This window comes from Eutrigla gurnardus (genome assembly GCF_963514095.1).
Source record: "Eutrigla gurnardus genome assembly, chromosome: 20".
NCBI lineage: Eukaryota > Metazoa > Chordata > Actinopteri > Perciformes > Triglidae > Eutrigla > Eutrigla gurnardus.
This window is the reverse complement of record NC_139931.1, coordinates 9,654,851-9,679,054: the sequence shown is the minus strand read 5'-3', so window position 1 is coordinate 9,679,054 and position 24,204 is coordinate 9,654,851. Positions and strand designations below refer to the sequence as shown.

The 24,204-nt window shown below is 43.7% G+C and overlaps 3 protein-coding genes across 3 annotated transcripts; all 3 read left to right on the top strand.

The window, feature by feature from the left end:
- Positions 1 to 1,103: 1,103 nt before the first annotated feature.
- myadml2 (myeloid associated differentiation marker like 2) lies at positions 1,104 to 3,514 on the top strand. The gene has a single exon (XM_084037180.1). It carries the CDS (start codon positions 1,873 to 1,875, stop codon positions 2,782 to 2,784), a length of 912 nt encoding a protein of 303 aa, XP_083893306.1. The 5' UTR covers positions 1,104 to 1,872; the 3' UTR covers positions 2,785 to 3,514.
- An 877-nt stretch (positions 3,515 to 4,391) lies between these two features.
- Positions 4,392 to 7,287, top strand: pycr1a (pyrroline-5-carboxylate reductase 1a). Its single transcript, XM_084037178.1, has 8 exons — positions 4,392 to 4,473; positions 4,729 to 4,800; positions 4,915 to 4,985; positions 5,136 to 5,315; positions 5,559 to 5,780; positions 5,916 to 6,008; positions 6,211 to 6,374; positions 6,669 to 7,287. Exons 2-8 carry the CDS (start codon positions 4,734 to 4,736, stop codon positions 6,835 to 6,837), a joined length of 966 nt encoding a protein of 321 aa, XP_083893304.1. The 5' UTR covers positions 4,392 to 4,473; positions 4,729 to 4,733; the 3' UTR covers positions 6,838 to 7,287.
- Positions 7,288 to 7,456: 169 nt separating this feature from the next.
- LOC311030556 (transcription factor MafG-like) lies at positions 7,457 to 20,106 on the top strand (the record flags this gene model as incomplete). The annotated part of the gene is given in 4 exon segments (XM_084036360.1): positions 7,457 to 7,479; positions 7,481 to 7,669; positions 18,263 to 18,335; positions 18,438 to 20,106. Coding segments are annotated over 4 exon segments (738 nt in total). The 3' UTR covers positions 18,891 to 20,106.
- Positions 20,107 to 24,204: the final 4,098 nt, after the last annotated feature.

The following is a 24,204-nucleotide window of genomic DNA, read 5'->3' as shown; positions in this document are numbered from 1 at the left end:
TAGGTTCCAAGAGGGGAAAAAAAGGGGACTAGAGCAGAAGACATAAGGTAAACATGTCGTCAACCCAGAACAGGTGTTACCATGACGATTACAAATCTGTTGAATGATGGATCCACAGCCAATGTGCACTTAATGCTCTACAGTAAACAAGACATATATCTATCAAAGAGTACAAGCAGTGCATCCATCAAGTGTAATAAATCAAAAAATGACAAACTCGGCTGCAGAGCTGTGAATTGATAATGTCCCCACATCCAGGAGAGGGTGAAATTTCTTCGACTCCTCCTCTTCTGACACTGCAGAGGTTAGCCTGTGAAAAGTGTCGAACAACAGCGCAATGTGTGTTTTGTGTGTTGCATTTTGGTGTTCAGATGTGCTTTGAGACCGTGCAGTCTCACAAGAGGGAAACTGCAGATGAGCTGCTTTGGGTGATCGCTTAAGTTTAGCAAGCAAATTAGAGTCGCTCCTACCTCATCATGCGATGAGGTTATCATCAATATAACTTTTCCACAAGGCAATTTTAGACAGAATGTGTTTTCAAATGAGTTATGAATGAATTTCTTCTCCCCATAAGACCCATAAGCAAGATCAGGGGCCTAATGATGGATTTCATAATCACAAACAGCAAATTAGTAGACTAAGCTGAAATATACCAGACTTCACAGGCTGTAAAAATGTATATGTCCCCCTTGCACACTAACGAAAAAATCAAAGCACACTAATATCACAGGTTAAAGTATTTTAAGTAACTACTAATTTATTTCCACTTCCCTCTAACATGCATCGCTCAAATCTGCAATCACTCGTGCATAATCATCCCTCAGGACCTGTATGTAATTTCTGCCTCTAATGGGAGTGTTAGCCTCCCTCCCTGTCATTACTCTGCGTGTAAATGCCAGGTTCTCTCTGAGGGTGCTCTGACTCAGCCTCTCTGGGTGCACCCTAGAAATACGACTCTCATACTGCCTGCCACATGTAGCCTCCCACCCCTCTGTGGAATATAGACCCCCTATTTTTAGAGCTGGCGAGGCCTGTAACCCTGGGCTCGGTGCAAACTTTCATTTAAACAACCGCCCCTTGCAGTCCACCGAGTGCACACGGACACGCGCAGGACGGAGAGGGTGTGTGTTTGTGTGAGAAGGAAAGAGTGGGAGACCAAATCCAAGAGGCAACAGGAGACAGAGACAGCAAGACAAAGAGACAGAGTCAACAGTTTGAGTGATTTTAAAGGCCTACGGTGAAGAAAATTACAAGCGCTGAGTCACTGAGTAATGGAACCTGACTGACAGGACAACAAACTAGTCCACCTGTTCGACAAGGGCAGCTTTGTTGGAGGCTTGATTACTGGATGTGACTTTTAGAGGACCTTACTCCACTTTGAACTTTCGATACACTGGACAACTTGGCGATTGAAGAGGGCAAGCAAGGAAAAACCAAGATTTTTGAGGACATACACTACAGCTTTGAGTAAGACCAGGATCAAATTCTTAATACATTTTGATTTGTATACAGAAAATACTCTGGATTCATGCATTATAGACTTGTGCAGTGCAGTTGAGACAAAATCCACACTATACCATATTTCAAAGTCCTGTAACGATCCTTTACTATTACAAGCTATTGCACAAACGTCTACATAAAAGTGTATAAATGTGACTCGAGCTTAAGCGCACTACTGTAATTACAAAGCAAGCTCAGGGAAGAATTACAGACATTTGTAATTTAGGGCCTTCTATAAAAAGGCAAGCAAGGAAAGGGTGAGGTCTGCGACGGGGGAAAAAAAAGCCAGCCACAAGGACACCAGGACAGAGAACAGGACGTCAAAGAGTCTCAACAGAGGGAAACAGCTGCTCCTGGGAGACAACACGCACCATGGATTCTCATGGAGGACACTACCTCAACAAAGACGCTGTGCTGTCACCTTTAGGTGCAGCCCGAATGTGCCAGCTGCTACTCGGTTGCACCATAATGGCCCTCGTGTCCCACAGCGCCGGCTACAGTGCCAGCTACGGAACCTTCTGCATGTTCGTGTGGTGCTTCTGCTTCGCCGTCACACTGGTCGTGTTCACCTTGGACTTCACGCGGCTCCACACGTGCATGCCCATTTCCTGGGATAACTTCACCGTGGCCTTTGCCATGCTCGCGACGCTCATGTACATCACCGCCTCCGTGGTCTATCCTGTCTACTTCCTCCAAACGGAGTGCCCTGATGAGGGCTGCGATGTCCAGATCTACCGCATTGTTGTCACCGTCTGCTCCAGCATCTGCTGCTTCCCCTACGGTGCAGAGGTGTTCCTAACTCGGGCCAAGCCGGGGGCCGTGGTGGGCTACATGGCCACTGTGTCCGGTCTTCTCAAGGTGGTGCAGGGTTTCGTGGCCTGCATTATTTTTGGGGCCCTGGCCAATGACAGCGAATACACCCTCCACATTGCCACCCAGTACTGTGTGGTGGTGTACAGCCTGTGCTTCTCCCTCACCGTCATAGTGGTCATACTGACCGTTTCTGGGAGGACCTCCGCCCTGCGGTTCCCCTTTGATCGGTTTGTGGTCATCTACACCTTCTTCGCAACAGTCCTCTACCTCAGTACTGCACTGATCTGGCCCATCTTCAGCTTTGACAAAAAGTACGGCACCACCACCCGTCCTGAGGACTGCCCACGTGGCGATTGTCCCTGGGACAGTAAGCTTGTGGTGGCAGTGTTTACCAACGTCAACATGATCCTATATTTTGTAGACCTCGTTTACTCCCAGAGGATTCGCTTTGTTTCCAGCTCTGCCGCCTGAACAAAACTCCCAAAGACTCAAAGACAAATAAAGCAACGTTCTCTACGAAAGACTCATTCCCTTAGATCCTTTCTGATATCCATGTGTGGATTTTTTTTATCATCAGTATTTTTATAGAATTGAGCGTGTACTGACAGTATTAACCCCATTATATGCGCTTAAAAGGCCTTTCCTCAGTTCTGTGGTGACCTACCAGCGAGATAATGCCAGGTACACCGATGAGCTGATCTCAGCTACTTTGTCCAAAGAAGACCCTGGGAAGTCCATCTCAGCACCAAATACGTCCCTCTGTTCCAGATTCCTTCGGGGGTCCCATGCAGGGCGGAGCTGGGAGTGTGAGAAAATGTTGAGTATATCAGAACAGTGGTATTTCAGCCAGTACAGAGGCCGAACAATTTATTTATGCAGCAATTTGTATATTAAAATGGATGATGGTATGTCTCACAGAGATTAATAGCATATGTTAAGACTACAGTATGCACTGAACATAGCATTTTGGTTTCACCTTTCTAGCAATTTTTGTTGTAATGCTAAAAGTGGAATTTCATTAGGCTTTTCCTGTTATCCACTGAATGTTAAATACATCTGATACATGCATTTTGGAAGGCAACATTTTGAGAACAATAAAAAAAAAGTATTTATCTGGGTTAAGCACAGTCATGTAGTGCAATATCTCGTCTGCTATATTTCTGATATGTTCCATGTTTAATAAAAATGTTATCAAATAGTATGTTTTGCTGCATTTTTTTTTTTTTTTTTTGCTTTGTATAAAGTAATTTAGTCTAAATTAAAAATGTGAACCTTTACTCTCAACTTTCAGAAGACACAAAGTCTCCTCTATTACACAATGACATCATAAATCTCATGTGTATATTGGCCAGCGTTCAAATCAAAATTGAAATGGGTAGTTATGTTGATTAAAGTACATTTGATTCATAGCCTGATTAAGTCAAATGAACATGCTATTTCAATATGTGATAGTGCGAGAGTCATTTATAAATGATCTGTTAAAGGAAGCCTGTTAGAAAACAGTTTCCTGAAAAGCAGTTTCGTCAGATTCCAGAGCCAAACTATTGAAAAACGTATTAATGTCAAGTGTATTGCTTGTGTTTCATTCCTGTTCTATATAAATGTTCTTTTGTAGGTTTCATAATGACCTTGGAAATGCGTTGGTCTACAATGCAGACGTTTTACCTCTTTAGACGCGTTTCCCTTCTCCAAACACCTTGGAAGTAGGTCAAGCTATACCGGAAGTCCCTACTCCTCAAGTGTATTTGTTTACATGGACAAGATAAACGAATATGACATTTAGTTGGTCAATGGAGGCGCTGAAGATAAAACAAACCTAAATGGACTGGCGTTGAATACGGTAATTTGGCTTTCTGGGCCAAGCTTGCCTGTCTACGTTCCGCATGTAGCTGGTCGCTTTCTGGCACCTTCATTCTTCACTAATTATCTCCCCTACGGCACAACCTGTTGCAATTCGCTTTACAAAGCCCGCCCCCAACGCTACTACCAGCAGCGCTGTGATTGGTCGAACGTGTGCGCGTTGCTGAAAGCTCATTGGCTTTCATCCTCAGTGGCATTCTTCTCCCCAGGTACGGCAGAGGGCGAGGTGGTCGGGCCACGTTTACGCAGGTGTTCTCATTAGTAAGCAGTCGCTGCGTCGGTCGGCTCTTCACTTTACTCGTAAGTTTTTGCTCTGCGTGTGTAGTTACTGCTATAACAAGATGGCTGCTGCCACAGTGTGTTTGGACGAGTATTTTTGCTTCGCTTAACAAGGAAGTAAAAATGTGTTTACCAGCTACAACAGCACAACAACATAGGCCTGAGATACAGGCTGCACAAATAGAGTAAACATGTCTTTGTGGTGATGTAATGGCTTCGTCCCTGCTAATGTTCTCAACTCTGTACACGCGCACACACACGCGCGCGCACACGCAGGTAAAATGAGTGTGGGTTTCATAGGAGCAGGCCAGCTGGCCCACGCACTGGTGAGAGGCTTCACAGCTGCAGGTGAGTTTTGAATCATATCTCGTGTTTTGTATTATTCATTCAGACTTGACTCGTGTATAATCTTGATTGCAATCAGAAAGCCAAATGATTTCTGGACATTCTGTCCCATTCAAGGCGTGATTGCCACCCACAGAATTACAGCCAGCTCCCCAGACAGCACACAGTACACCGTGCAGGCGCTGCGGGTAGGTAGACGGTCATCAGTATCCCATCAGGCATTTTTTTGTTTAATTCTGATTATGTTTTGTGGGTTCTCACGATATGGAAACATTCCTTTGCTTGTATGTTATGCATGCTTCTGTCCAACAATGTACTAAAAGATGTCATTTGTGCAGAAACTGGGGGTCAATTTCACCACCAGCAACAAAGAGACGGTGAGCAAAAGTGATGTCCTCTTCCTGGCTGTGAAGCCCCAAATCATCCCCTTTGTACTGGATGAGATTGGACCAGACATCGAAGATCGCCACATCATTGTGTCCTGTGCTGCAGGTGTCACCATCAGCTCTATAGAGAAGGCGAGTCATAGACATCTGTCTTCCCATGTCACGAACTGAACACATGTTTTCATAGCAGAAATGGACAATCTTGACAAGAGATTGTATTTTTTTTTTTCATGCAACAGGGAATCATTACACAATATCTTGGGACGATTGAGCATTATGGGTTGTTTACTCATTTGCAAAAGTAAAATAACTTCAGTTCACTTAACTTCATAAAGCTACCTTTTTATTTACTACATGGCTTCATTACCCCTACAGAAGCTGGAGCAGTATCGCGCTGACCCAAAGGTGATGCGATGTATGACAAACACTCCGGTGGTGGTGCGGGAGGGGGCCACCGTCTACGCCACAGGCACCCACGCGCAAGTTGAGGATGGGAAGCTTCTGGAGCAGCTGATGGCCAGTGTCGGCTACTGCACTGAGGTGGAAGAGGACCAGATTGACGCCGTCACCGGTCTCAGCGGCAGTGGCCCTGCTTACGTGAGTCATTTTAAATAATGTCAAGTGTGTTTCTTTCTACACGTTGTCCTTACCTGTAGCAACAGTGAAAAATTATGCTTGTGGATTGTTTCCCCTCGTTCAATCATCCAAACTATTATGGTTGTGGCCTTGCAGGCATTTACAGCTGTAGATGCTCTTGCTGATGGAGGAGTGAAAATGGGCCTGCCCAGGAGACTGGCTGTACGCCTCGGAGCCCAAGCCCTGCTGGTATTGCATTCTTTTTTTTTAAACAAATGTATGCGTTGTGTATGTGCTTTCTTGGATGACTTTGGTTCCTGTTTTGTTTTGTTACTTTGGGTGGGTTTGCTGAAGTTATTCAAGCTTTGCGGTGATGGATAACAATGGAAATTAATTGGACTTGACTCACTGTTGCATCAATACTGTTTGTTTTGTGCTTTTTTTTTTTAAGGGGGCTGCTAAAATGCTGTTAAGCTCAGAGCAACACCCTGGAGAGCTCAAGGACAATGTGTGTTCACCAGGGGGCGCCACCATCCACGCCCTGCACGTCATGGAGAGTGGTGGCTTCCGCAGCCTCCTCATCAATGCTGTAGAGACCTCCTGTGTTCGGACTAGGTTAGTTGATAAGCGTGAGACAAACAAACTAACAAATCATGTTTCCTGTCAAGGGACACACAAGAAATGCTTTTAAGTTAATTGTCATATTCAAATGGCCAAAGGATGATATATTCCTTTAAGATGTTTATAATTCAGACAGCAGATGGAGCTATATGCAAATAATGTTGTGAGAGTTCTGTCCTCAGGTTTCTAGTTACCAAGTGATCAGATTGTTATTACTACTATAATATGTATGAATGTTTCATATATTTTTTGAATTTCTCTTGTGTTCTTGCCCTTCTCTTAAAAAAGGGAACTTCAGTTTATGGCTGACCAAGAGAAAATCTCCCCAGCTGCCATAAAGAAGACAACTCTGGACAAAGTGCTGCAACAGCCAGGAGTGACTGCAGAGGCTGTTGGCGTCAGATCTCAAGGGATCAGTATGTTCAACCGCGTTAACCCCAGCATCAAGAAGAAGTGATCACTTTTTGTCATGCTGGAAACACGGCACATTTTAATGTGTCACATTAGCGTACATGCAATACTGTGGATAAACCACTACTGGCAGGTGATTGTTGGAAGATAAGCCAACATAGTGGATTACTTTCTAGAAGAAAAAAAGCCTGTATTTGGTGTGATTCTCTAAAAACTGTATGAGCCATATTTCCTTTTTTTTTCTAATGAAATGCCTTTCCTTTGTCAGGCTGACTGGACTTGAATATTTCCAATTACTGTGGTTAATACAGCTTTGTAAATATTAATTAGTCGGCCCTTTCTGATGGTGGTTTGGAAAGTCAGGTTTACTGAATAGCAATGCAATTGAGTGGTATGTCTTGAAGCAGTAAGGCAATGCAGCTCACCCTTCCATTTATGCAATCTCAAAAGTATGTTTAAAATGTCATTTTTATGATGTAAGGAAAGTGAGGATGTTTTTAAAAATATATATATTATAAAATGTCTATATGTTTAAAAAGAAAGCACTTTGTGGGTGTGAATTATTCGAGTGAATGTGTTAAATTTAACTTATTTGCAGCTACAGTGTAGGGTGGTTGTTTGGTCAAAATGTTTTTTTTCTTTTGAGGAAAGAAGATCCTTCATGAATGAAGACACGTGACCAAACACGATGACGTCTGGCTTCGATACAAGAGAAAGGAATCAACAAGGAGAGCACGAGCTGGCATTTGGAAGCGCTGTCGCTTCTGTCAGTTAACCCGACATTTAGCTGTCCCCAATGTTTGTTTACCGTCGTGGCGGCGTGAGAAGAGGAGTTTGACGGCAGCGACTTCAGACAACGTCATTTTTTTAAAAGTCAGGTGGGTCCGTAAACCAAACAGAGTCGTTGTTGTTATGCTGAGTGTGCATGCCTTCGACCCGCCGCTGACAAGCTGGCCGCGGCTAGCTTCGTGGGTTAGCATTCCTGGCTTGTAACGGCTATCCTCGTCAAGCTAGCCGAATTTACACTAGACGCGCTTTTCAAACTAAGAGTGTCCCCTTTCACTCCCCTATGTATTGAGTTTATTTTGAAAGCCACTACCGGAAACGCTCGTCCAGCCGTTGGGAATTGACAACGATCGGGCTCCTTACTATGCTGAGATGGCAGCTTAGCTTTTGTACACACTCGCGAGCAGCAAATAAAAACATGTCATTCAGATTTTGGGTTTGATGGAGCGCGACGGCCGGCCGTCTCGCGCGCAAACGGCGACCCCCACCCCCCCCTTTCGTAGAGGAATCACTCGTGGTGTTGTATTGCTACAGTTGTAGTAGGGGAGGCTGAGCACGGGGATTTCCTCGCCTGCTCGTCGTAGGCGGGGAGTTGTTTGCCACTTTCACAAGCGGGCGCTGAGAGGTCGGAGACACAGTCGCGGAATGTCAAAACTGTGTAACTAGGTCGCTTCTGCGATAAATAGTTTTTTTTTCTTGCCGGGGTTGCCATCGCATCGCGGCGCGTTTCGCTGGTTTGTCAACTCATGCGCTTTTTTTTTTTTTTGCCGTGCAAACCTGCTGCTTCATCACCTCGTTGTGAAGAGGAGCGCGAGCGAGCCGAGGCAGCGGTTTGGCGACATCAGGTTGGCTTTCGATATATATATAAATATATATTTTTTTTCATTCCTCATGACATTTCTGTCAAATGTGATTGTGAAATCTGCCCGTGTTGCGCTTTCGTGCAGCTTTTTTTTAAATGCATGCGTGAATTCCATCTTTTCGGAAACGCTTCCAAACCATCGTTTTCAGATTGAATTGCTTCACCTGAAGTGACAATTCATTTAACTGCAACAATGGCAATGCCGAACCCGCCGTCCTTGGTTTTTTAATCACAGCCAAGCAGTTAACCACAACATTGTTTTTATTATCCGAGGCAGCAAACAAGCGGCGGGATTTTATTTTTTTTAATATATATTTTTTTTATCGTGCTGAATCATCACAATGGTGTATTTAGACCTTCTCAGAATCCACCCTGAAATTACGGACAAAGGTCTGCGCGGTGGATAGGGGTCGATGTTTATCACCCAGCCGCCGTTATTAAGGAGATGGAATCGAAATGGTGCTGATCTGTCGTGCAAGTCAGTCATCCAGCCATGAGCATCAAGTGATGACCATCATGCATTTATCAATAGCCTCATCTACATTCAGCTGAGACCGTGTGCGTTTTATTGCGGCGCTGTCATGATGCACGTCAACAAACCAGGGTGTGAGTACATTTAGACTAAGTGCTTAGATGTCAACTGCGATGTCAAATCCATTTAAAAAATGCATGATAAGCAATATATTATGCTCGTGTTGTTATAATGGAGTCCCGCAACGAGTTGCTGTTTAAATTGGGTCATGTGTAATTGTGGGATGTATGGGAAGTTGAAAACAATGCTGAATGTAGGATTTAACATAAACTGTTGGTGCATATGGCCTGCTGTAAATGCCTTTTTATTTTGTCATTGAATAGTGAGCTAAATACTAGCACAGTATAGCACTTTTTCCTTTATTTTGGGTTGGATGCTCTTGTTTACCTGTGTGAGACATGATGAAATGTGCTGCCTATTAGAGTGCACGCTTATGGAGGGCAGCTAATGAATTATCCATTGAGAATCTCGTGTGCAATTTCAAATGTCACGTTGGAAATTGTGGAGCGTATATAGGCAGGGCTAAACAGAAGTTGCCCATTCTTGCTCAGATATCCAACTTGTTTCATCATCTCTGTTCATGCGAGCAGGGGGCATTGAAGTGTGTTTAGCAGACAGGCCGGCCCTACATCAGACGCTCGGCTTTGCAATAAAGCGTAATGCCCATCTCTGCCTTCCTCTGCAGGTAACAAGAACAGATGAGGGCCCGTATAAGAGCCCGATGGGGCTGGCAGTGGTGTGAGGATGGAGGCAGGGAGTGGCGGAGATCAGCTCTGAGATTTATCGCCTCTTGCATTGAGGTAGTGAAGATAAAATAAAGGCTGGATACCGTAGAGGTGAACCGAGTGCACAACTCATACCCAGTGGCGTTGCTCAGACAGGGCAGGCGGTGGAGGGCGGAAGCGGATATTTAAGGTTGATGAAACATGAGGCAAGACTTTACACAGAATACAGTCTGGCCACCAACACCTCTGTATGGCCAACACGGCTTTGCCTTGGGAATAGTTATGCCTATTCAGGACAATTAATAGCCTCCAGAAAGGAACACAAATGTAGGATTTGTCCACAAAAATGCTGCTTAAGCTGCACTGGGAAATGGGAATGCCTGGAAGGAAGGGAGAAAAAGATCAATATAGTTTTTCCCCCCTTTTTCTGCACTAGGGAGGGAATGTTGGTGATGAAACCTCTTGCAAGTGTAGTGCGGATTATGATTGCTTAGCATTGCGATATGCCCCCTCCACTTCTTAAAGTAATATACTTTCATCCAGACAGAGTAGCAAGTGTGTGTTTGATGATTTCTGTTTGGAACTTGAGTTCGACTTGACATGTTCATTACCACTCTCTCTGTGTTCATAATTTAGATTATCCAATATCGGACAGAACATGGAGAGCACAAGCGCCGAGCTGAACTGACTGCTGTTTTTCATGTAACCTACTTTTATCTCGGCAGATTAATGTTCGAGACATCAGTGGTGAGCTGACATAAAAACAAGTGATTTAACCATACCCATATTTGTGTAAGAGGCTAACGGGGGAATAAGGCAGAAATTGTTGTTTTTCAATGCAATATTGGGAGACTTATATTCTCTGATGCATATGTATTAGGAGGTTAAAGATAGTAAGACCTTGTTCTAAGATGAGCAGTAACCCACATTGGAAAAGAGCTCAGACAGATCATTAGACTATAGTCTGTATTTGTTTTTGTCGATTTCCCAACAAAATATTATACATTTGTACTCTATTTCTAAACAAGATGCTACACATTCAACCTCATTTTTTTTACCAGCCAATATGTTTTTACTGCCACCAGTAGACACATTGACACAGTATAAATGTGAGGTATTTATTTCTACCAAAAACTGAATAACAAACTGGCAAAAGCAAATCAATAAAACTGTCCCTGTGCAGTTGAATACACCATTGATTTATTTATAATATCTATTAAAATAGATAAGTTCAGTTTAATGCTCGAGAAAGACTCGTCTGCAGATAGACACACTGGGTGCTTTGGGGATCAGATGTGTGATCTTACTCTTACAAAATAATGTTTTTAACCTTCAGTCCATTTAATCATCTTTTGCCTTCTACCTTTTGATATGTGATTGAATTTCAAAGTTAAAGTTCAGACTGAACTATGTGAGGAACTGTGAGGAGGTAACATGGAGAACTTGAGTTAAAATTCTTGGTACTGAACGCGTGATTATTCATTCAGACTGCATTCTGGAGTGACGTAATTGTAATTTTTTTTTTTTTGGACAACCACATTGTGTGGGCCTCCATCAAATATCCTCTAGACAGACATCATCAATCACAGGCCATAATTTGAACTGAACGGTGGCAATGTTATTAATAGAATTTAGCATCTTTGTTACTTAGTCCAGGTAATAACTCTGGCTAAATGACTGCATTTGAATCAAAGCACTCACCAGGGAAAAAAAAGGTGATAAAAATGTTTTCTTTCTTTTTTTTCCCCCCTTTTTTTTAATTCAGTGATGCTGCGGAGCTCTCACTGTTTGATAGCCGTATCACAGAGTTGTGTTTTAATTGAAGAGAATCCACCTCAGATCCTAGCGGTGCAGTGGAACCAGTCAAAAGCCTGACTTATTTCAGTATTTACTTTAAATAACATTTATCTAAAATGTGTTGAACTGCTGTGGTTGGGGGAAAAAAAACCTGTCTGCTTCTTAGCTGTTGGGCCAATGCAATATGCATTTACTGTAATATGTATGCAACTAGTGTAGTAAAGCTCCTGGATATTTTGCTAGTGTGTGGGTTGCCAACTTCCTCTGCCAGTGCAAGGCCGAAGTATCAAGAGCTATTCTCTTCCTGTTTAATCAAGTCCTCCAGGCAGATACTGTGGAAGGCCAATGAAGTCTCTTCTCCTGTCGTACTGCTTGTACTAACAGAGCAGCTCTGAGAGTCAACAGTAGCTACTGGGCTAGGAAATAGATTCTGTATATATTGTAACATTGGTTAATGCAAACCAGTCTGATCCGAGTCCCTTTAAATAAGCTTCACATTATCAGTAACTTCAGGAAATCCAAAATTCCTTGAGGGCAGTGATTCATGTTTTCACTTTAAGCAACATGAACTGGATGCAAATTTCAGACATGCGTGTACCTCATGCATGGCGTGACATACTAGCTTCCATATGGGACTTTTTCAGAGCCAACGTTTATCACAGAACATCATTTCATGGTGTCTTGACAACAGTCAGTGTTCAGTCATGTATGTAGATAAAATACAGAATGTGATATAATGTATTTAAATTATTATTTTTTTAAATTATGTGCAATGTTTGGCACCAGGTTATGGCATTTAGCTCATCTAATAATTATATATATATATATATATATATATATATATATATATAATTTAGCATTTTGGTGCTTAAAATGTAAAAATCCCTATTATGATTGTTTATTATCTCTTTATAGTGACTTCACTAAATTATGACATCACAATAACTGTATTAAAAAAGCTTTGTCCAGGGTGAGGCTGGTAGTTTAGTTTTTTTTTATTTCAACATATTCTCATATATTATCATTTTTCTATGACTAAACATTTTGTAAAAGGGCGTGAATTTCCATTATCGGGGTTAATTGTAAATATCGTCACAAGGGGCGTGAAAAAGATAACTCGCTAGTATTCTTTATTTATGCAGGAAGATGATTCACGATTATCTTATTTAAGATAATTTGATTGTTTTTTCACTGAAAAGGATGTTCACTAAGAAAAGTTTCGTCTTATATTTGTTTTCTTAATTAAATGTAAAGAGTTTCCAGTATGTTAAGTGCCATTTTAAGAGTTTAAAGCACATTTTGATGATTATCTGGATAATATCGTAAAGCAATTATTTAGGCCAGGATAATTGTGGTATGAAATTATTGCCCCAAGCCTAATTGAGACCATAAACTCATGTTTACATTGTTTACTGAAGTAATGCATCAAGTGAGATGGAGATAATTTTCTCTCAGATTTCTGTACAATCGGACTTCTTTTTGCAACCCCCTGCTGGTCATTGACAAGAATGCAAGTTCATGGCATCTGCTTCACTTCTCAGACCCGTAGGTTGCCGCCTGGCCCAAAATGTTTTATGAGTTTCATTGGGGAAGACATCTTTTTTTAGGTACTTTAGGTACTTCCCAGCACAAACAAATACAGTCCTTATTTGAATAATTGTCTCCTTGTATAAAATGTTCTAAAAGCTGAATTCAGGGTTTTTCCTTCCTCTGCTCATGTGACTGAGCTTGACACCGAGCAACTAGCCGGGTTGAAAGGAAAAGCTAGTGTGCTTGCTCTGTGGGCCCATGGATGCAGGGGATTGCTGGAAGATCCGGGTGAATTTATCACTCAGTAGTCAAGCCATTTCTGCTTCATGCGCCACTGAGCAACTTTCATAGGAATGAACGAGAGCCCACCTCCAATGCTGTGTCCAGTTCTCTTTATACATCCATGGTTTAACCATTCAATTATAGGCATACCCTATTTATTCTCTAGGGTCAATCCTTCCAAAAGGCAGGCATAAGAGTTTGACTGCTATTTTAGTGTTGCCCCGAACCCTCACTGGTCAAAAGTACTGGCTTAGTATTTCCCCTCTACTACAAGCGTATCACATTCCCCCCTGAAAGCTGCTGAATGATTTCCCCTCTCCCTCTTTTTGTCACTCTTATTTCACGCTCTGAATACTTAGTAGTTAATAGCTTCCCTCCCCTCTTCCCATCGTACCTTTTCCCCTCTCACACAGACACACTCGCGCTGTGTTTTCCTCCGCACACAAGTTTACATCAGTCTTCCGGTAAACTCTTTCAGCGCTATCGGAGATGTCTGATTTTTAATTTGCGGTTAAATGGCGGCCAACATATGCCGCACGCTTGATAATTGACTTCACTCGGCTGAAGGGAGGAATGATTAGTTCTGAATATTTAGGCGATCTTGCCGTCTCCGAATTAAATGGGAGGGGGTTAAAAAAGTATAGTGTAAAGCATTGAGAATAGCTATTTATGAGATACAGGGTAAGAATGTCCACCTGCAACAAAAGAGCAAGTGGACTACAAATAAGCACCTTGTTAATGAGCCAAAGCATGATGAGAAAGTGCTGACATTTCTTTAATTTTTCACACGCTTATCTCATCATGTGCTCTTCAGTATCTTTGTGGTTATCGTCATTCGATTTCCTGTGGAAAGTCCGTGATAATGGAGCGACTCATGCATTATTGATCAGGGAAACAATAGGTGATCATACTGATTTCACATCCAGCTCTCTTCCTCTGGTGTTGCGGTAATCGTCTGAAGATGTGCAGGTTTAGCAAAGACAATGGAGTCAAAACGGTTAAATCATCATCCGAGGCTTAATTTACATTTGGGCCATAGCTCCCATATGTCTCTCCTCGTGGCTATACAAACCTTTTACACTGTCTGGACTCAACAAAGCAGAGGAAAAAAAACATTAAACCAGGCATATTAGCAAAATGAGCCACATTGTGCGTCTGCTCTTTTGGAGTGAAACGCGTTGTTTGGTGTGCGACGTGATTCAGCTGTTTGTTTCACAGAGCCCAGTTGCCGGTCTTTGGACGCCGCCTGTGCTTCCCTGAAAACAGTCTTTCATCAGCATGCACCTCCACTGTCTAGGTTTATTCACTTCATTAGCAAGCTGCCGCTGCCAAGTGCTCGGACGCTTCTCTCCAAGAATTGATCAGGACAAGTTAAATGTATATGTGCTTGTGTGGTTTCGGTAATCCGTCTGTGTGTGTGTGTGTGTGTGTGTGTGTGTGTGTGTGTGTGTGTGTGTGTGTGTGTGTGTGTGCATCCGATAAGTTACGTGATATGCAATACCCTGTCATGTCTCAGTAAAGCCTTCGCCCCTGTTAGTCCTTCCTCGGCCATTAGTATTCAGAGAGCAGGCGCTGTTGTAATCTGGATTCTGAGGCAGGTTGCTGGGGTTTTTGTTTGCTCTTATGGCCCTGATAATCTTGTTACACCGCTGTCAAGTGGAGCTGGCTCTCCCTGCAGCCCTGAACCACCATGCATGCCACCTCCAATACTAGAAACCCCCCCTCCCCTCCCTCACCGCCCCCACCAGCCCACCGCCATTTTGAGACAGCCGTTGATGGAAGAGCCTTGGTTGTATCCTTGAAGAATCACCTCCTGAGCATCTTTATTCAGCCTCCCACCCCCACCCCCGTCTCCCACCCCCACCGTAGGCGGTGAGCGACAGTGATAAATATTCATCAGGGGACGCAGTGCGTGGATGCTGTAGCCTCAGTTTTCCCCCTCAACAAAGGGTCCCCTAGCTAATGGTGTCCATCCTTGGCAGACCCCCTGGAGAGATCCCGTGGAGGGGAATGAGATCATTAAAGCATGACACGGACTCAAGGCCGGACCGATCATGTCACATCAGCATTTATCCCCACCAGAGTCCGCCCCCTCGCCCCCCAGTCTCAACCTAAGCCGACCCCACCTTCGTGAGCTGCCCTCTATAGATTTAGATCAACACAGACAGCTTTTGAAGGTTGGCCGGGTTGCTCTCGTCGTGTTGGTTCAACTTCACAACTTCCTAATTGGCACCTTGGTTTTGGTCCTTGCTGAGATCAGTATTTTTTCTTTTTCTTTTTCTCTCAACCTGTTCTTCTCAAGCTCCTCTAAATGTGTCGAGCATGCATTTTTCACAAGGCTGTTTTCTCTCCCTCTCTCTCTCTCTCTCTCTCTCTCTCTCTCTCCCTTTATTCTCACCCACTCTTTTCCCCCTCTCTCTTTCTCTGTCCGTCTCTTTTCTCACCATCCCCTCCTTCTCTTTCTCTGGGTGACCACACTCAGCGATTTTCCCCTTTTCCTGTGGGTGTGATGACTCTCCTCCACAAGCAATCAGCGCTGATTTGTCAGCGTTCTTCCAGGCGATTCATAAAAATTCAGCAGGCACCTACAAAAAGACGTCTGTGTCCCTGCGCTTGCTCCCTGCCTCCACCGCCCCTGTGCTCCAAGCTGCAGCTTTCATCTCCAGCTCCCTTTTTGCCAGACACACACACAAACAATTGAAATCATAAAGGAGGCGGGAGGTAATACAATGTGCGTAAGGAAGACGTTGGTGTCCTCGATTTGTGACTTTTGTAATGCAAGGGCATTCTGTTGCAATCAAATCAATGCAGCGAGTCTGACGTTGTTTTTTGTGAGTGTGTGTGGTGTTTTTTTAAGATGATAGTTTTTCATTTCTTTTCTTGCTGTGTTTGTGTGAGCATGTCTCTTTGTCTCTGTGAGGTATGACATGCCTGGTAGTGGAAGGGAGCAGCTGTGCATTGGACCTTGTCTGTGTTGTGCTGCCATGCCCTGTCACTGGTAGCCCGTCTGTTGGCAGCAGCGTGTGCTGGAGGGTTGGGAGCCCGGGCTCAATCATTCCACAGTGTCATATGGCGAGCTTTCAGCCATGCCAGCCCGTCGCCTACTATGTTACCCTACACAGCTGTGTGACAGAATATGCCTCTTCAGCCTGGACGGCGTGCCATCTCTCTGCGTTTAAGATTCCGACTGGGTTTTGAACAATGTTGGGTCTAGGCGGCTGAGGGGGAAATGATAGGCTTATATGAAATTTGGAAGATGCCTCCTCTTTTTTTTTTTTTTTTTTTTTCTTCCCCTACTCTCATCCCAGTAGCTATTAGTGGAGTACTTTCCTGTCTATTTGTCCATTATCCGTGCATCATCAGGCAGACCATTATCCCATTATGTTTTGCATCTGTGGTCCAAATGCTTACTGGAAATGAGTCACCACAAAGGCCAGTGAAAGGTAGGTGTTACTATCAGACAGCTATTCATAGCCAAGCCCAACAGGGATGAAAGTATCACATTTAAAAAGTCCTCCACGGAAACGTGAAAGGCTTTCTTTTTTTTTTTTTTTACACGGGCATCTGCAGCACAGGGAAACATTGCGGCTTTATGTGGAGCCAGAGGACTTCTTTTTTTTTTAAGTGAAAGCATCAAGAATGCGAGTCACAATCTGACCTCATGTTATGTCCCCAGCCTGTGTGATAGTGTCGTATTCAGGTCATTTTTAACAAGCGTCTGTCTCTGCCTGTTTGGCTCAGGTGACTGGTCCACCTGTAGCACCCCTTTGTTGCCATGGAAATATCCTGCCCATCTTAGTGCACTTCAGACTCATGACTTCTTTTTCTTCTCTCTCTCCCTCACCGAGCGTCTGTGCACACATCATGCATATACATGATGACTGTGCCAGCGGGCGTGTAGGCTGTAAACACATGCACACGCTGACAGTAGTTCTCTTTAGGATTCGTTTTTTTTTTTTTTTAGGGGGGGGGGGGGATTCTCTGTTACCTGTTCTGATGCTTAAAAAGTTGTAAGAGCCCACATGCATTTGTTTATGTGCTCAGTGGGAAACGCACACTGCCGGGCTGTGTAAATCAGCTTACAGAGGCAATGTGCTGGCTGGGCTGACTGGTGGGTGCCTGCCTCGCTGACACAGCATTTACTGTGTGTAGTGTAAAGCACCCAGGGCCACAACTGTGTGTGTGTGTGTGTGTGTGTGTGTGTTTATGCGTGTGCATACTTATCCTGTGGCGGAGCTCGCGCAGTGAAAGGCACCCAGCCTTCCGTCTGTCTTATCACAAGTAGGTGAGATTTCTCAGCTGCACAGCTTCTCTTTGGTGTTCCCCTCGGTACTGACATGACAATAAACTGCAGTGCAGCCTTGTTCTTCTGGAGCTAGCCGGGGCTCTGCAGTAGTTACAGCATATCCCCCCCCTTTTCATTGATTTATGGGATTATACTGTAGTCGCACACCGGCCAAATCTAGACGGGGAGCCTAGCCGGGATTGCTCGTACAGTGGATGTAAGCTGATATTTTAGCTGAGGTTGTATTTACAGTAGAAAGGCTGAAGGCTTCGTTTTAGTCCATCTGCATCCTCTGGTGTTTCTGCTCCGAGTGGCTGCACTTTGAACAAGTTGAGTTTTAGTTTTTATAAGACATCTTTGCCAACTAAATGTCCTCCTCCCTGTGCCACGCTGCTGTTTGAATGCAGTGCAGGAGTTGAGTGATAGACCTGCGGTGGAGAGGGGGGAGATGCATACCACCACGGTATTTGTTCATAGTGACAGATGCAGTGGAGATACCAGACTTGGCATCACTTGCAAGGAAGTCATCCTTGACCCACTTCTTGCCTTGCGTTTCGGAAGGACTACGTCGTGCTGTAGCATCTTTGCCAGAGAATTAATTTTGTGTATTTCACAGAAATGTTTTCTTGCGGTAACGTTCTCTATGCTGATGGTGACTTTTCTTCCCCGCAGACCAACCAGCAGTACAGGTGGACGCGGCTCTCGTGGCATGACTACCACAAACAAGGGAAACAAGGCCTTGAAGGTAATTGGCATGTGTGCTACAGAATCACATTGCTCACATTTCAAAGGAACCCAATGTTAAATGCTAATATCAGGGCCAACACTTATGAATCCCGATCCCCAGGTGAAGCGGGAGCCAGGGGAAAATGGCACCAGCCTGACAGACGACGAGCTGGTGACCATGTCGGTGCGGGAGCTTAACCAGCATCTACGGGGCCTGACGAAGGAGGAAATCCTCCAGCTGAAGCAGCGGCGTCGTACCCTGAAGAACCGGGGCTACGCTGCCAGCTGCCGGGTGAAGCGCGTCACCCAGAAAGAGGAGCTGGAGAAGCAAAAGGCTCAGCTGCAGCAGGAAGTGGACAAGCTGGCCACCGAGAACGCCAGCATGAAGGTGGAGCTGGACGCGTTGCGTTCAAAGTACGAGGCCCTCCAGAGCTTTGCTAGGACTGTGGCCCGCAACCCCGTCATCTCAGCCAGGGGACCTATGGCCTCCGTCATAGGGCCCCTCATCCCCGGTAAGGTAGCTGCCACCAGCGTCATCACCATCGTCAAATCCAAAACGGAGGCTAGGTCGTAGTAGCAGAAAGGGGCGGGAGGACGATTATCAAGACTAATCTAGTCAGTGCATTGTAACATGCCCCAGGGTTACCTCTGCAAGTTTCACTTTTAACCCTCGGCACTTACACTAACAATATGCTTCCCAAATTCACTCCTAAGGTACGACTCAGCAGTCTGCACCAGTCAGCAGACATGTTGTGCTTCAGGGTGACGCAATCAAATCCTATGATTTAAGACATCACCGTCGGTTGTGGGAGAATGGCGACATATTGGCAATACTGAAACGTTTCATTTTTCATAAGCTGATAAAATACCCAAGAAGGCAGTATTGGGTACAAAAAGAACAAAGTGGAATCAAAATCAGACTCTTACTAGCTTGTTGAAAACGGACACATCGCAGACAATACCTTAAGACTGAGCTCTTAAGATGTTTCCGTCCTAAGCGTTGGCGATCGTGGCGTCTCTCAACGAGTAAAATGATACACTTCCGACGTTAGTCCTCACCTGAACCCCTTTGCTTGTTACTATGCACTGACTTAAATATCGATAAATAACAAGACGGTCGCAAACTCTTGGTGTGGATGCTATAGATGTCTTCATAACAGCCTGACTAACCCAAAACAAGTAAAGTCAAATTGTGATTTATTTTTTTTTGTCGGTCGTCTGTCCAGAATATAAGCGTGAAATAATGCTCCCTAAATCTCGCATTCATTTCTGTTTATCTGTGACGGGCTTCAATGAACTTGTCATTGTCAATATGACTGGTAGATGCAATAATATATGTATGCACTGAAAATACAAAGAGGTCTTGCATATTTATGGTTAAGTGGAAAATGTTAAAAATGATCAGCAGTTCTTAATGATATTGTTCCAGAGCTGAGTGCCATTCCAGTAAGACAAGATTCTCCTACAATATCTGAATACCTGAATGTTATAACGGTAGTATCCTCTTGTTTCGTGGGGACGGTGACATCCACAAACACTTTTTGAAACATCACTTTTGCTCATAGAGAAAATATGTTCGAGTTGTTTTGTTTATAAGATATATATATATTGCATTTCTTTTTGTAATTACTTGTCGACAGGGCCGTCGCGTATTTCCAAAAGATAATCTTTACACAAGCTTTACTGTTTGAATAGTTAAGGTGTAGAAAGCTTTGTCTAATGTTGAGTTCTTGGTTTTTATTACTAGGTAGATTACTTTCCATTGTTTATAGAAATACAGATGAAGAAAAACAAATGACAAAAAAAATAAATAAAATCCTGTGACATTTTTTTGCAATTGTACCGAAAGTGGCTTACTATTGAAGTCTGATAGCTTTTTTCTAGTGACTAGGCGCGTACTGTGGGGTAGCGCGTGATGTGATGTGTAAGTGACAAGTTGGCAGTGTCGTTCACTGTATAGATGTCAATGCTGTGCTATTTAAAACAAATCTGTAGAGCTAAACTAGGTGGTGTAAACAAGGTCAATTGTCTTTGTGCGTATTGGCATCTGTGATATCCTCCGCTTCCTCGGTGTTAGTTACAAAAAATCATCCTCGTCATTAAGAGTTTACCACATTGAGCCACGCGAGGCGGGATCTGGTGAAATGGCATTTGTGACTTTTTACCCCGAAGCTTAAAGCGATACTGCCGTGGCAGGATCCGAGATAACGTTTGCACCTGGTGCTGGATGCCCTCTAAACACATCCTCTGTAACCTGAAAGTGAATGACTTCATTGTTGGGAAGATTTCATTATCGTATCCATTTCAGCCACTTAATTGGTTTGAATTAGATCGCAGGAATCGAAATTAATAACCCTTCAAATTTCACTTTTGACAGACTAAATGAAATGTGAAGTCATCTGTGTGTGTGTTTTTTTTCCCCTCCAAATGTTGGAGAAACCTTCTCGAGACCATAGCGATACGATTGCGTCAGTGAACCTGAAAGGGCCGACGGCCAAACGGTGCAGCATCATTGTGTGAATGCTTCCGGCGGTCTTCAGACGGTCAGATTCTCTGGCTGAGGGTTTTGTATGCACTAAAGCTCCTGCTTGTTTTGCTCAGGACAAAACAGGTCACTCTAAAAAAAAAAAAAATGAACAAACAATTCTAGACGTGAAGCAGGGATGGCAGCTCTGTTCATTCTTTTTGTTCGTTTTATCTTCCTTTTTTTAATTTTTTATAATAAGCATGTCATAAAGGGCTTCAATCCACACTCGGAAAAAGAGACACAGCGAAGACCACGTAGAATTACAATCAACAACTGCTGCCAGCAGCGCTCCTTCTGTGCCAAGTGTCGTATCACCTCTCCGGTCCTCTAAAAAGGAAATTTAACAGTGGAGCAGTTTTACACCTCAAGGTGAAAGTAGTTGAGTAATGACATTAATAGAACGCACTTCATCTGAATCTCTCTCTCTCACACTCTCTCTCTCTCTCTCTCTCTCTCTCTCTCTCCTGCTGGTCGGAGTGTCTTTTAGTGTCGGCGAGGTGTTAATCTGCAGTCGCTCTCTCAAAGCCACGCCTCAGCAGAACTCCATGCCAGAGAGCTGGCTGCTGGTTGTACCATGTCTGTGTGCGAGTATCCTATCCTCAACATGCTTAGCTATCATTGACTGGTTAACTGTGGGGAAAAAAAAAAAACATATACATATATATCCGACTCTTGACATAGCCCAGTATTGATGTTGGCGTCCTTATTGCTGTGGCAGTCTTGTGGAGTGAATCTTTTTTCGTGTCAAGTGTCTTTTAAGGTGTTCGAGCGGCACCGTCGACCAATCTCTCAGTCTCCGCTAGAGGTGATGGCTCTCTCTCTCTGTCTCTCTATCTCTCTCTCACACTCACACACACAGGTGTATAGTATGTAGCTACAGTAGGTATTGATGACCATTGTGAAAAAGTGACCCTTAATATGCAACTCAGTGGAAAGGTGTGAAAGAGTAGATGTAAGAGTAATCAATATCGTCAAAGTGACTATGGTCTGTTATTTAATAATTCTTGCTGTTTTGTAGGTTTTTTTGTACAATGTGTTTTTATTATGTTTTGCCCTCAGATTTTTCGAATCCCTAAGTGGAAGAGCAATTGGCCCTTGTTCGTGGTAGCTAAAAAAAAACAAACAAACGCAATGGCGTTTTTTTTAAAGGAATCGTGAGACAGTTGCACTCAAGCCTTACTCACTAATTACTCTGCTTTTAAATTAGCTGAATTACCGGATCCATGAATTGGACGTGGCTATCCGACTGAAAGATAATGCCATTACATAAATGTTTGTGCACTGAGGGAAACGGATGCTCCGATAGATTCTGTTCACAAGGGCCACTTGCAATATTGTCTTTTTCTTCGGGTGTGCGTGTGTGCGTGCGTGTTTTGTACGTTTGAGGTTCCTCTGCTGCTACACCAGTCATTAATGCTCGTCGTTTTGCTGTAGCATCATCCACAGCGTTTCTGTTCTCATGTGTTCAGTGTGTATTTGAAATTGATCTTAACACTGTAATTTGTTCTGCAGATTTCATTTTTTAATTGGTTATGGCTTTTTCCCCCCCTTGTTCTTGTTTTGTTTCGAGAGGATAAATAACAGCACTTGTGTGGCAGTTTAATTTAATAGCTCTCAAGACATTGGCTTTTTTTTCTTCTTTTTTTTTCATGAAATGATGCTTTGAAAACAGTTGACTGTGCAGGTTTCTCCATGGAGTGGGTCTGTGTGTTTCAAAGTATATAAAACTCTGACTAAAGCGAGTAATACACGGTAAATTCTCTGTTTTTGTTATTTTTCTGTATGGGTTGTTATAAAATATTGCAGTACTTTGTATGAAAACAGACAATAGTTAATTGTAACTATTTATAAATTAAATTATTGTACTTTTTGCAATCTGTAGATAAGTACTATGTATTCATATATACAGTAACAACTGTGGATTTAAACGTGATTCTCTGAGGTGTCTAAGTTATTGATGTATATATTGTATGTTTGTTGATACAGCTTACTTTATTTTCTATAAGACCAATAAAATGTTTTGAAAAAGGATGGTAAGCACTCTTCTCTGTGGAGGCTTTTAAACACTGTTTAAATGTTTTCTCTTTTGGTCATATTCTGTGGCGTCATTGACCCAGTTTGATGCTCGTAAAAATAAACTGGCGGGGAAGGCTCTTTGCCATCCAGGGTGGGTTTTTTAGAAGACAGCGATCATTTAGATGGCACGATTTCTTTTTCTGTGATCCAAAAAAAGCCGCTGGGCGACCCACTTTGGCTAACCTCGGTGGACATATTTTTGGCCCGACACGGGTAAAACATTAGAGTCATGAAGGATGTCTAGGTGTGCTTGTCCTAGATTAGGAGGAGTGGTGAGTTAGTCATCTGTGCTCCCTGTGGGCCTCCTAAACCCCCTCTGTCTCGGCGCACCTCATCAAACATCACCCTCCTCGGCAGCGCTTCATCCCCGGCACGTAAAAAAGAAAAATGCATCTCACAAGAGAACGTGTAGAAACAAAGAGACAGATGGCTATGCTTTACCACTCTATCCTGCAGGGCAAGTCGAAAACCCCCAGTGCTTCTCCCCCTTCTTTTACACTGGAAGAGAATCCTACAGGTCTGCGTGACCTGTGCCTAAAAACAGGCTCCTCTCCCTCCTCTGGATGCCTGCCCCAGACAACCGGATGGCCTCTGAAGAGTTGATTAATTTGGCAGGGTTGGGTTAAGGTGAGCTGGTGGGCAATCTAGGACAGCATTCTTCATCTTCACCCACTTCTGCAGCAGGTGCCTGCCCCAGTTCTCAGTCCGCAGCCCACCGTACAATTAATGTTGCCGTCCTCCATCAGCCCCGGCGTCTGCCGTGCCAAATGCTTGGCGTGGGGGCTCCTCTCTGAGGGTGTCACCACGGTAGAGGACATGGGGAGGGGGGATGCTACCACTAGGCATGAGGTGTCTTTCTCACCAGCAGTTATTTGCATTGGATAAAGCTGTTGGTGTATATGAGGGGGGGTTTTCAGATGCGTCGTCCCCGAGAAAAAAAAGGTTAAACAAGCCAAATAGAAGACTCCAGACAAGAGGAGATCTTAAATATCACTGCTTGTGAAGAGTTGCTCCAGCTGATGTGCAATGTGTGGGTGTGGGTTTCCCTCTGCTGGCACTTCTGTGTAAAGACCGTGTGATCTTTTTTTTTTTTGTCTGTGGTCTTTCCACAAGATGACGCCACACGCTCCTAACAGAAGGGTTTCCCCCCACAGTGCACATCTTCCCTGTTTCAAACAGAACAGTCATTTGTTGACGTTTGACATTATGAAATATTCCCCAAATTGACACCATAGCCTACATTCTTATTAAAGGCTGTAACACTAGAAACACCTGTACAATCTGA

Excerpts from the sequence above, each read along its gene's own strand:
- myadml2 (XM_084037180.1), top strand. The coding sequence starts at position 1,873 with ATGGATTCTCATGGAGGACACTACCTCAACAAAGACGCTGTGCTGTCA.
- pycr1a (XM_084037178.1), top strand. The coding sequence starts at position 4,734 with ATGAGTGTGGGTTTCATAGGAGCAGGCCAGCTGGCCCACGCACTGGTG. Across the intron at positions 4,801-4,914 it reads GAGAGGCTTCACAGCTGCAG|GCGTGATTGCCACCCACAGA; the intron begins GTGAGTTTTGAA and ends GTCCCATTCAAG. Across the intron at positions 6,375-6,668 it reads ACCTCCTGTGTTCGGACTAG|GGAACTTCAGTTTATGGCTG; the intron begins GTTAGTTGATAA and ends CTCTTAAAAAAG.